This window comes from Gekko japonicus, unplaced genomic scaffold, assembly GCF_001447785.1.
Source record: "Gekko japonicus isolate JY-2015 unplaced genomic scaffold, Gekko_japonicus_V1.1 scaffold862, whole genome shotgun sequence".
In the NCBI taxonomy this organism is placed as follows: Eukaryota; Metazoa; Chordata; class Lepidosauria; order Squamata; family Gekkonidae; genus Gekko; species Gekko japonicus.
In genome coordinates, this window is record NW_015173699.1 from 455,936 (window position 1) to 468,955 (window position 13,020).

General features: G+C 42.2%; 1 protein-coding gene across 2 annotated transcripts in view; it reads left to right on the top strand.

Annotated features, from left to right (window-relative positions):
- Positions 1 to 12,063, top strand: part of DHX29 (DEAH-box helicase 29) — a 40,023-nt gene extending 27,960 nt beyond the window's left edge. For both annotated transcript variants that reach the window (XM_015423226.1, XM_015423227.1), the window contains exons 19-27: positions 317 to 445; positions 2,291 to 2,366; positions 3,134 to 3,358; positions 4,825 to 4,961; positions 6,472 to 6,565; positions 8,142 to 8,429; positions 8,679 to 8,810; positions 9,342 to 9,438; positions 10,887 to 12,063. In XM_015423226.1, the coding sequence (XP_015278712.1) occupies positions 317 to 445; positions 2,291 to 2,366; positions 3,134 to 3,358; positions 4,825 to 4,961; positions 6,472 to 6,565; positions 8,142 to 8,429; positions 8,679 to 8,810; positions 9,342 to 9,438; positions 10,887 to 10,942 (1,234 nt within the window). In that variant the 3' untranslated portion in view covers positions 10,943 to 12,063. The remainder of the gene's footprint in view (positions 1 to 316; positions 446 to 2,290; positions 2,367 to 3,133; positions 3,359 to 4,824; positions 4,962 to 6,471; positions 6,566 to 8,141; positions 8,430 to 8,678; positions 8,811 to 9,341; positions 9,439 to 10,886) is intronic.
- The last annotated feature ends 957 nt before the right edge of the window (positions 12,064 to 13,020 follow it).

Here is a 13,020-nt window from a genome sequence, read left to right on the forward strand (position 1 = left end):
TTTCCCCCCACCTGCTCTATACCCATATGGTAAGGGGGGATAATATCGAAATAGATCCAGTCAGAGTAAACTGGTAAGGCCCTAACTAAAATGGCAGGTTTGGTATGAGCCCGTTGTTATGTTACTTAGACTGGAGAGATAACCACACCAGAAACATTGGGGTGTCCAATCCAGAATGCAGCTTTGGTAGCTGTTCAGATCTGAGAAAGAAGCCGCTTTTTGATGGCCAATCCAGTTCTTCGTGTTTTTTTTAAATTAAGCATATATGGGGTGTGTGGTTTATTTTCCAAACTCTGTTTAAATGCCTTTTTTCCAGGTACCATGAAAGCAGTCAGATGAGCTCATTGGAGGAGACCTTTGTGAGCAAAGCGAGCGCTTTACAACGTCAAGGGAGAGCCGGGCGTGTCAGAGACGGATTCTGCTTTCGAATGTACACCAGAGACAGGTGAGACAGCATGAATCATCAGGATCTTGGAGGATAAGCAGACGCTGTTGTCTGTGTCTCTTTTACGGAGAGCCATCCCCTGAAGTGCAATATGGTACTTGCAAGCATCTATTCTGGTAGTTCTCTTAGCTGTTAAATGACATGGGTGTATTCTTCTACAAGAATATGTCCTTTCATAGTACAAGTGCAGAGCATAAGGCTTCATGGAGAATTAACAGAACTAGTTTCCTGAATCATAATTATGTGGTTCTTAGCTTGCATGGCCTTCTTCAGTAGGAACAATCAGAAAAACCACTGCCAGTTCATTCCACTTACAGCTCGGTTCCCCACATGGTTGTTTAGAATCATAAGAGTTGGGAGGGACCTCCAGGGTCATCTAGTCTATCCAGTCTCTTGCACAATGCAGGAAATTCACACATACCTCCCCCCACACCCCCAGTGACCCATGTTCCATGCCCAAAAGATGACAAAAAACATCCAGGATCCCAGGCCAAACTGGCCTTGAGAAAAATGGCTTCCTGACCTGTAAAGAAAATGTTTCTTACTTACTTATTGCTGGTTTGTTTAATCCATAGTTTAGGCTCTTATAAATTGTGCATATTGCTTTAACCTCTCAGGTCATGTTTGTCTAAGTGTAAGTGTTTTCAAGACCTAGGAGTTCGGTCTGGATTTAGGGCCTGTAATAAAAATGCCCTCTTTGACATACGAGTAACTCTTCTGCTCGGATACAGAGATAACTCTGCCAGCCCTTAGTGACCTTGCCGAATTGTTTTCAGCTGGAAGCGATAAGCGTGTTCTGGTATTGACCATTAAAGCATTCCAGCCAATTAACTCATACCACCTGGCTGTGGGAGGTGTGAGCCGAATAGTTTCCATGCCCTATGCATTCTGGGATAGAGGCCTAACGGCTGCTGGGATAGATTGTATATGATGGGATGTAATTGGCATGGCAACCCCTTATGTTGACATCACTGTTCTGAACTATGATTGGATATTGTCTTAACCCCAAGGAGGGGTCAGTTTCCTATAAGAACAGCTGTTTTTCAATAATGGCTAGCTGGTCTATATGACTGAGCCTATCTCTGGTCCAGTTATCCGAACCAGCAATCATGCTCCTGACTCTTGGTACCTGATGGACTATGTTGGTCCTGCCTCTGACCTCTACTCCAAGTCTACCTATGGGAAGGTAATATGCTTGCTTCAGAGTTCAGTCAGGCTGGATAAGCTTAGCATTTTTATTTTGTAATCCTTCACTAGCCTTATGTTCTTCTTATGTGTTATGTGCACCCAATAAACTAAAGTATCTTTTATTTGAACTTTTCGTCCAAGTCTCTTGTGTTAACAGGTCTCAAAGGCTAAATCTTGTTGCCTAGCCCTCGTCTAGCTACTATTAAGCAAACTCTTGTTTTGTTTTGATTTTTTGATTTGCAGCCCTCTGCCCTGCAGTACTGTTTTGTTTTGGGGAAGTTCTAGTACACCTGGGCGGGAGACTTAGGTCCCTTGGTCTCCTGGCTGTTGGGAACTGCCTGAAGGGGACCTGGTGGCAGACTACCCTTGAGGGTGTGTTGTTTTTGATTTTGTGTTCTGGTTACCTCCTTATTGAGTGTAACAGAGAGGACCATTTCCCTCTCACTTTTGAATTTTGTTTTTGGGAAACCATAAGGAAGGTGGGGAAAGCCTTTACATGACCCCAAAGTGGCAATCAGCATTTCCCTGGGCGTGTAAGAAAGGGCCACAAGAACTAAACACTGCTGCAACCCTTCCTGGCCTCCCTCTCAAGATCTGCTTGAGGCATTTTAGAAGCATGAACTAGGCTTTAGTCTGACTTTATTGTGGTCTTTGCAGATTTGAAAGTTTCTTAGACTACTCGGTTCCAGAAATACTACGGGTGCCCTTGGAAGAACTGTGCCTTCACATAATGGTAAGATCATTCTGCTTTCATTACTCAGACTTTTGGCTTGCCAGAGAGAAATTAGTAGCTGGTTTAGTATATGGTCTCTGGATTTCTGGGGGCTTGCAAAAATGTCTAGTCTCTTAGCAGGAGTTGCAAAGAAAAAGTTCTTCGTATTTTTTTAAAAAGTGGGGCATTTGTTCCTGATTCTGGAAGCAAGGTATATAAAGAAAAACTGTTCTAACAGCTGAGCTCTTCTCAAATGCAGGGAGACCAAGGTGGAACAGTTGGAACTCCAAGAGAAACGGGTTCTTATAGCTGCGGTGACATGATCAGTACCTGAGCTTGGGTTTTAGAGAAATGAGCAGAAAAAAGTGACCCTTTAGTTAGAACCTTGGAAAACCGGGTCTAATTTAGAAGCATCAGATCACCTGCTAGAATGCTATTTAGGTAAAGGAGGAGAGACGGTCCTGGTGAAGAAACGTATCTTCCACTGCATTCATTGCTTGCATTCCTAGGCAATGTTTGTTAAATGCATATATCTGCTTCTTAGCACCTTAAAGGCTAACAAAATATGTGGCTGGGTATGAGCTTTCATGAGTCACTGCTCACTTCTTCAGATCTGAAGAAGAAGGTGTCTGAAGAAGTGAGCAGTGACTCATGGAAACTCATACCCTGCCACCTATTTTGTTAGCCTTTAAGGTGCTGCTGGACTCTTGTTCTTTTCTACTGCTGCAGACAGAGTGACACGGCTACCCATCTTGATTTATCTGTTTCCTGTCTTGGTTCATGTGCAGAAATGTAATCTTGGCTCCCCTGAGGATTTCCTCTCCAAAGCCCTGGACCCGCCGCAGCCCCAAGTAGTTGGCAATGCCATGAACCTTCTGCGGAAGATCGGGGCATGTGAGCTCAGCGAGCCCAAGCTGACTCCTCTGGGCCAGCACCTCGCAGCGTTGCCAGTCAATGTGAAGATTGGGAAAATGCTTATATTTGGTGCTATTTTTGGCTGCTTGGATCCAGTGGTAAGTTAACAACTGTCACGTAGTCTATCTAAGCCGTCTTGTCTTAAGGCGGTGTCAGGGCCAAAAGTGGGGGGGACCAGAAGGAACATTGGGCCTGGCTCTCAAGTTCAACGGGGCCCTAAAAACTATTCAAATTATGCCTCATCCCTTTTTGGGGGGGGGGGGGTTTGCCTTCTTCTGTTCTCATGTGTCAGGATTTTTAATTTTTTATTTATGGCTAGGAGCCTCAGAAGCTGCTCTGGACCACTGAGAGTTCCTGGGCAGTGCTGATATTTATGAAGTGATTTTTGAAAAATTAATTAAAGGCCAGTAGTAGGGTAATGGGTGGGTAAGAATGCAGTGCAAATTGATTTGCACTATAGGAGCAGAGACTCGTCTGAGGCTTAGATGTTTTCCACAGTTTATTTGCCCTGGCTTTTTTCCTTGCTTCCTTAAAGCATCGCAGTGCATTTGTGCACCTCCCAGATCTTCCCGGGCTTTTCTTTGCTGCAAAGTTTTGGGAAGGATCTCCTCAAGCTCTGGATGGCTGCCGTGTGGCTGGGAAAATTCAGATTTTTCTGGTCCGACCCACATAGCATCCAGTTTGATGTAGTGGTTAGGAGTGTGAACTCTAATCTGGGAGAACTGGGTTAGATTCCCCACTCCTCACCATGTAGCTGCTGGTGTGGCCTTGGGTCAGTCACAAGTTCTCTCAGAGCTGTTCTCTCAAGCAGTTCTTGAAAGAGCTCTCTCAGCCCCACCTACCTCACCAGGTATCTGTTGTGGGGAGGGGAAGGGAAAGGAGATTGTAAGCTGCTCTGAGACTCCTTCGGGTAGTGAAGGGTGGGGTATAAATCCAGTCTCTTCTTCATTTCCCCTGCTCCTGTGGCCACACTTCCTTGTCTACCACTGAGGAGCTGTTCTAGGGGTTTTTTTTCAATCAGCAAATCATCTTCTAACATTATTATCTGTTTTATCAGGTTCTCTGAATCCCCAGCCTTCATTTAAGAAGTAAGTTTCTAGCCCCTTTTATTATGGAGATATAAGGGGAAAAGCATACCTCTGCAACAAAAAGGGCTAAGCAGTTACCTTTTTTAAAAAAATGAAAGGTGGGAATTCAGAGAACCTGCTAACACAATTATTAAAATAATCAGTTGCTGGTTTAAAATTAAAATCTGAAAACACCCATAAGCTTATGTGTGCCTTATAACTGTAAATGTTTTGTCCATCAGTTTATTGTAAAGTAGACTTTGTTGTAGCAGCGTCCCGTGCACCTTGGTGTTTAGTCATGCCAGCCACATGACCACGGAAATGTCTTCGGACAGCGCTGGCTCTTCGGCTTTGAAACGGAGATGAGCACCGCAACCCTAGAGTCGGACTCGACTGGCTTTCGAGGAAGGGAACCTTTACCTTAGACTTCGTTGACCTAAAAAATATATAATTGCTGTTCAGACTTAATGTATTATATGTCCCTTAATCTATCATAGGCCACTCTTGCTGCTGTGATGGCAGAAAAATCTCCATTCACTACACCCATTGGAAGAAAAGATGAAGCAGACCTTGCCAAATCCTCCCTGGCGCTGGCCAACTCTGACCACTTGACAATCTACAAGGCATATCTAGGGTAATGGGAATATTTATTTTCATTTAAGGCCTTCCTTTCTTGGCAAGAATTAACGTGGATTACATATTTACAAAAAAGCAACGTTATCAGGCTGGAATTACAAAATTAGAAAACAGTGCGGACAAATAAATATAAAACAATTTAATCGAATGAGACTTTTAATTACACTTTTTATTTCTTTATTTCTGGGCCCATGCAGTTTGTCACTTGTTTATGATGAACTTCAGTAGCTGTCCCTCCCTTTGCTGTCCTTTGTGCTGTGGTCTCCTTGGTCTGGTGAAGGGCAATGCTTCAGTGGCTCTGCCTTTTTGGTGCTCTCTGTCGTCTGGCCTTTAATCTTTTATTGCTGCTGTAGCTTCCATAGTGCTGCGTTATGGTTTCTTCTCCTCTCCAGCCAGGAAAATACAGCAGTGTTGTAATACTGGTGTATATATGTAAGGTCCTGCTTATTGGGGAGACTGTTTCTCCTTTAAAACGCACTCTGTGTACATGAACTTAGTAGATTTCTGCTGCCACCAGGATAGTGGCCGTAGCAGAGTATTGCATTTCCCATGAAGAGGGGTCCAGCCTTGTGAAGCTGTGTACCCTTACTTTATTGTCTGGAGTTCAGGCTCATCCGCTCTGAAATCACTGAGACGGTGTGGATCCTTGGGCCTTAATGTTGCCCATCATGATGGGCATTTTGGTAGGTTTCTGCAAGCAGATGTGTTTATTTTGAACACCCAGATCCAAACCATTTGTTTAGAAGCAAGTCCAAGTTATTTCAGTGGACTTAGTTCATAATTCACACGTGCTTCATAATTGGGGCTTTAGATCAACTTTGTAAAATAGCTAGATCTGAGTCCAGTAGCACCTTAAGGGCCAACAAGACTTTCGGGGAATGAGCTTTCGAGAGCCAGTTTGGTGTAGTGTTTAAGTGTGCAGACTCTAATCTGGGAGAACCGGGTTTGACTCCCCACTCCTCCACTTGCACCTGCTGATGTGACCTTGGGTCAGTCAGAAGCTCTGGCACAGCTGTCCTTGAAAAAAGAGCAGTTTGTGTCAGAGTTCTCTCAGCCCCACCCACCTCACAGGGTGTCTGTTGTGGGGAGGGGAAGGGAAAGGAGTTTGTAAGCCGCTCTGAGACACCTTTGGGTAGTGAAGGGCAGGGTATAAATCCAATCTCCTCTTCTTCTTCTTCTTCTTTCGAGAGCCAAAGCTGCCTTTGAAGGGAGCTCTGACTCTCAGAAGCTCATGCCCTGAAAACCTTGTTGGGTCTCTAAGGTGCTTCTGGACTCAAATCTAGTCGTTCTACTGCAGGCCAACACTGCTACCCTCTGAAACCAACTTTATAAAAGTACACAGTCATTTATATTTTATAGGTTGTCGAAACTGTGGATTAATACGGACATTCCTGTTCTGATTGTGTTTATCAGTTGGCCCCTGGAGGATCTTTTCATACTTTCCCCCTTGTGTCTCGCAATAGTTATCCTTGTAAGTTCTTGCTATAACAAATTATTATTTTTCCTAGGTGGAAGAAAGCCCGTCAGGAAGGAGGGTACCGCAGTGAAATGGCTTACTGCAGGAGAAATTTTCTCAACAGGACATCACTACTAACTCTGGAGGTGCCAGCAACAATTTACATTCTTTTTTTGGTGCAGGGAAACATTTTATGGCTTAGTTTTCAGTATGCATGAACCGTTACTTGGTTTCATGCTTCAAATTTGAAATCAAATGCAGTTGAACGGTTGAAGTTGTTTCATGAGACTGTTTCTAGAGGAGCAAAGTCCTGTGAAGAAATTGTAAAGCCAGTTTGGTGTCGTTAAATGCTCGGACTCTAATCTGGGAGAACCGGGTTTGATTCCCCACTCCTCCACTTGCACCTGCTGGGTGACCTTGGGCAAGCCGTAGTTCTGATAAGAGCTGTTCTTGAAAAAGAACAATTTCTGCCAGAGCTCTCTCAGCCCCACCCACCTCACAGGGTGTCTGTTGTGGGGAGGGGAAGGGAAAGGAGTTTTTAAGCCATTCTGAGACTCCTTTGGGTAGTGAAGGGCGGGGTTATAAATCCAATCTCCTCCTCCTCCTCCTCCTCTTCTTTTTCTTCGCTTGTTGTGCTTGTGGGGTTCTAAGCTCCATGCATATGTAGGGTTGCAGATTGCTGCCTGTGTGATACAAAGATGGCAATTTTTGCCCAGGAGCAAGGACATCATAGAGATTATACATCTTTATCATCTGTACATCTTTATTGTCTGTAGTTGTATTTCATTGTCATGATACAGAGTGTTCTGGGATAACTCTGGTCAGATCTAGGGTTGTCGGCTCCTTGTTGGGAAATTCCTGGAGATTTGAGGGTGTAGTCTGGGGAGGGAAGGGTTTGGAAGGACCTCAGCAGGGTATAATGTCACGGAGTTCATCCTCCAAAGCTTCCCTGTTCTCCAGGATGACGGGATTTCTGTTGTCTAAATCCGGGAGATCTCCAGGCCCCACCTAGAGGTTGAAAACCAGACCTGTTTCAGATATTGGCATGCATTTAAGGAGCCCTAGGCATCTAGTTAGCTTTCTTATATCAGATCATTTAATGCCTGGGAAGAGGTATATCTCAACAGTGTCTTAACCTGTGTGAAGTTGGACATTTTCAGATGCTTCTGTACCTGGGCCTCAACACATGGGTTAGATCGTTTCTAATCTAGAAAAGGCCATATTATTGTGTTACTTTAGTTTCTTGCCCCTCTCCAAGGCATTTCTATTCTGGGTCTCAAAATTCTCTTTTGGCATATTTAGCTGAGAGGCTAGGTCATCTCTGTTTCTTGTGTGTAAAAGCATGCATGATTTTTTTGTCAACTCCAGCAACTGTTCCCCTATATTCCTGGCCATATTCATGACAAGAGGAATGGAAAACATGGACATTTGTATCATGAAGTTGAACCCTAGAAGTGTTTAGGTTTTGGGGGGTTTTCTCCGTGAAGCCTTAGTTGTAAGAGCTGTTACTTGGAAACTGACTTAAAATACGAGGTAACTGATTTTGCATCTTTTAGTAAATCGGCTCAGAATTTTAGCAAGCGTGATTCAGAAAGTAGGGGAATAAAGAGTTGTCTTACCATGTTTCTCAAGTCTAACCAGGACTAGTGGAATTTCTTTTCCTTTGTTAAAACCTTGACTTGAATGGATAATTAAAATACAAACCACTTTCATCTATTCCAGGATGTGAAACAAGAGCTAATCAAAGTAGTGCGGGCTGCAGGATTTGCAGCACCCTCCGGCTACCATGGAGATGCACACTCCCTTTCAGTTCAAGAATCAGCCCTTCTTAAAGCTGTGCTGACTGCAGGGCTGTATGACAATGTGGGGAAGATAATGTACACCAAGTCTGTAGATATTACGGAGAAATTGGCTTGCATGGTGGAGACTGCTCAGGGTAAAGCCCAAGTGCACCCTTCTTCTGTGAACAGGGACCTGCAGACTTATGGGTGGCTGCTATATCAAGAAAAGGTAAGAGCTTGTAATCTACAAAGCTGGACATAGCCTTATGAAAACCTTGTTTAAGGCCAGAATGTATCGACATGGCTGAAGGGGGCGTGTATTACGGCACCAGGTATGGAGCTGCTCACTGTATTTACCAAGAAGAGTATGTAACAAGGGCTCTGGGAGGATGGGGATAGAAAAATAGCATACTGTTCCATAAAAATTAGCAGTTTGGTAATGTAATTGAGTGAATTTGTCTTTGTGCTTTGCATGCAGGTTAGGTATGCCAAGGTGTACTTGAAGGAGTCTACTTTAATTTCCCCCTTTCCAATTTTACTTTTTGGGGGTGACATAGAAGTTTTGCATCGTGAACGCCTTTTGTCTGTTGATGGCTGGATCCATTTTCAGGTATATCTAGGCTGTGGTGGCTTTTCATGGGCTATGTTCTCACATACCATGGGAAGTGTAGTCCTGTCCCAGTGTTTTTTTCGTTCATTGTCTAAGTGCCTGAGCAGCAGTACAGGACACTTGTAAGAAGATGGGGAGGGATATGAAAAGTGCCTTTACTTCATTATGCTGCCCCTCTTAATGTATTTGTTTTTACACGGTATTTTATGATTTTATTATTTTATCCTGTTTAAACTGTCGTTTTAACATCGTTCTAACTGTATGATACTAATTGATGTAAACTGCCCTGAGCCCGTTTATGGGGAGGGTGGTATATAAATCAAATAAATAATTAAATAAACATTTCTGTTCCAAATGCTAAAACGCAAAGAATTATACATAATGTTTTACAGAATTGAAGGTCTTTTTCTTTTCTTTTTGTGGAATGTAGTATTTAATTAGTAGTACCTCAGTAGCAAACCTGCTTGGTGGGGGGAGGTGGAGAATAAAGGTTTTATATTTTTGTAAGGTTTAATATATTTACTTTTACAGGCCCCTGTAAAAATTGCAGTCATTTTCAAGCAACTGAGAGCGCTCATCGAGTCAGTTTTGAAGCAGAAGCTTGAAAACCCTAAAATGTCACTTGAAGGTAATGTTTTTGTTAGCTTCACCATCACAATGTTGTATAGAATGGTGTTACGTACAGTTTTTGGAGTAACAAAACACTTGCATCCTTATCTACATGCAGAATGCAGATGATACTGTTGTCCTGACAAACACAAAAGTTAATTGCTTTTCCATGAATAAACTGTAATAAGCACTTGGAAATTACGTAGCCTGTAGGAAATGCTCATTTAACACTAACTCCGGTTTAGCTGCTTAGGTTGGTATCTGTAAAAGCCAAGCTTATACTGTCACATGCATTCTTAGTGGAGTCTAGTTCATTATATATAGTTGCCCCCATCTATTAAGAGCTCCAATGTGTGCATAGAGTTCTCTTAGTTTATTTCAATAAAGGGAGCTGATCTGCACATTCAAAGGAATATGTGTGTAACTTGGACCCATCTTTTGAAGGTGACATGTCCAAGAGTCTGTATGGACATATGAGCAAACAGACGTCTTGATTGGGACATCCATGTATTTTCCACATGGATAGATTATTCCTCCATAGCTCAGCTACCCAAATAAATCACACGTTGGTGATGTGACCTTTCTTGCTGTAAAAATATGCAAGCTTTCACAGCATGCACAATTCTTCATTAAGCAAATGAGAAAGATTAGTTTATAAATATGTTTGTGCTGGTACAGATACCAGCCTAGTGGCAGCTTTTTAAAGTTTCAGACACACAATGCATTGACCAGCATTGTAGTAGCTTTAGAAAACAAGAGCTCTTTTCAGTTCTTCGCTATTTGTATTCAACATGGTAATGAATGCAAATTCTTTGGCATGTTTTCTAAAACTTACCCATTTCCTTTTAGGCCAAGGGCTGAAAGGGAAATCAGACTTCTTTCTAAGCACTTAAATAACCATAGCTAAAACCAGATGATCTGAAACTTAGCATCATCTACTGTAGATCATTTTTCATACAGGTTTGAGCAAGTATTTCAACGTGTGAAGCAAGAGCTGTGCAAGTGTTTGGTGGGATTTAGAGACACTCCTGAGCAATTAATGCTGAGCTGAAGATGCATGAACTCATCTTTAGCGAACGCAGCTCAAGTATTCTCAGTGGCATATTTTACTTGTTGTATCAGGCGTAAGAGTGACTGACAGTGACACTCATCTCATCTTACCGTAACATCTGGAGTAGTCTCATCAACACTGGCTCACATCTTCAGCTGTGTTTCCAAATTTTAACTGGAGAAATGTCAATAAAAATGCACTGAACATTGCTTACCTTTCCTAACCTTAGAGAAGTTGAAGTTAACTTTCTATTGGTTTCTAGTTTCACAATTATATTTGCTGCTTTTAGCAGACCAGGGCGAGTATGACAATGTGATGCAATGTATTAGAATTTGGGGGGAGACTCTAGAAGTCACTGCTTTGAGATATACTTGGAGGGTGCGCTTCTATGACACTGTTGTCGTGTTCTCTTTCAGATGATAAGATTTTGAACATCATCAAAGAATTGATAAAAGCAGAAAACGTCATTTGAAACACAGATGTGGCAGCATCTACAGAGCCACTATAAATGGAAGAAGAAAATTATACATGAGGAAGGTCCTATTTAAAGGGGATGTGACATCAGCCATCATGTGGGAACTGCCTGAATTGGGATAGAAGTACATTTTCTGTTTTGTGATGGGGGAACGTGTATAGTAAAATTTTAGCAAAAAAAAATTGGTGCCACTTGCTAGAATGTTCTAAATGACAGCAATTCAAAAGTTTCGGGTATAAAAATAATCATTGCACACTGCATGAATTTCATATCTTACTGTTTTCAGGAGCAGAATGTGAATCTGGAGTTATTTTGAGCTGTCTTCTTGAGGACATGATTGGTGAACAGGAATTATAGGTTTTTTTACTTGCCAAAATATTTTTTTACAGTATTAATCCCTTACGAGATGGATTTCATCGTCATAGTGGCAATTTTAAGCAGTGCATTTTAAGAAACTGGGATTGTTTTTTGTGAATACCAAAATTACCTAAGTGATGAGCTGAAAACAGAAACTACAAATTAGCAAGATCTAATTAGTTTCAGAGCTCCGTTAAGACTTCGGCTCCATCATCAGAATTTGCACTTCTGTGCCTGAAATTAATGCATACTAAGCCTTGATATAGGTGTAACATGAATGCTTGAAATAAATATTTAACATTATAAAACAAGGAGGTACAACTGTTTTCTACTTCGAAAGGAAGGCTGCAATACACAAAGACAGACAGGGTTCTGTCTATAAAATAGTGAGGTGTGTAACTAAGCATTCAGTGCTACAGGTCATCTCACAAAAATACCGTTACATGTAATCCTTGTACAAGGACATCTAAAACACGGAGGCAGCACAGTGTATGGGTTCGAATGTTGGGTTAGAACGGTGGATTGGAGATAACAGCTTGAATCCCTGCTTGGGCCGTGATTAGTCAGGCACATGTGCTATCTCTCACTTTCTTTCTGAACTGAAGCTACCTCACATGGTTGTTGTGGGGTGAGAAAGAGGATAACTGCATAGAAGTAAACCACTTTCCGTTCTGTGGAGGAAGAAACCCTTTGGGGAAAGAGCAGGCTATAAATGCAAAGTAATGAGGAACTAGTAAAGCCGAATAAACAAGATATTGTGTGAAGCCAATTTCTCATTGTTGGACTAATTCATTAAAAGGTTCTATGCCACAGTCTAGAGATCCTGAAGATACATAGACATGCTTCCATACATACAAGAAAACTTCTTTCCCTTCTGTCCCCTCTCACCATTTACTTAACAGCAGGTGTTGTGTGTGTGTGTGTGTACATATATGATAGGCTTTTGAAACTCCCAAGTGGCAGTTTTGTTATACAAAACTTAGGCTTGCTAGCCATAGAGAGCTTGAAGCATCCAGCCCTTTCAGCTGGATGAGACATTGATCTTAATCCTGAAAAGATGAATCAGCGCTCGAAAGAATGAGTTGCATGCTGGCTGTAAGGCTTGAGCTGAACAAACAGTTCAAAATGTTTGACTTGTACAGCCACAGCTCTCGGGTTTCAGTTGTTCTTCACAATCTATTTGTTTTAAATTTTTCTACCTTGCCTTTCCTGACCGTTCAAGGTGGCTTGGAATTCAGCACAGTTAAAACCCACCATACTGTACTCAAAAAAAAACCCGAGGGGAAATAAGCTTTCTTAAATGAAACAGGTTTTATTTAATTAACAGAAAAGAAATAATGTCAAGCAATTTGCAAAGTAAGACGAAGATTTTTAGAGAGGAAAAATGCATCAGAAAAACAATCAAAGCCTTTCCCTGAAACGCTACCTGCCTGCAGGGGGGGAAACCAGAAACATACAAGCCTCGTCATCAGAGATAAGGGGAGAGGAGATGAAAATTCCTTGGCAGTAATAAGGCAGGCCCTCAGCTTGAAACTGACCAAGTGGGAGAAGGAAGAGCAATAGAGCAAGTGGGCCCATGGAGGAAATTGGGGTAACTGGATGGATCCTAAGACAGGTACAAAAAGTGGGGCTGAGGGGTAACTTTTTATACACCTTTGCTAAGAATGGAGGGTGTGTGTGTTGGCAGTGGGATGTGAGAGTAATAAAAATTCAATCTT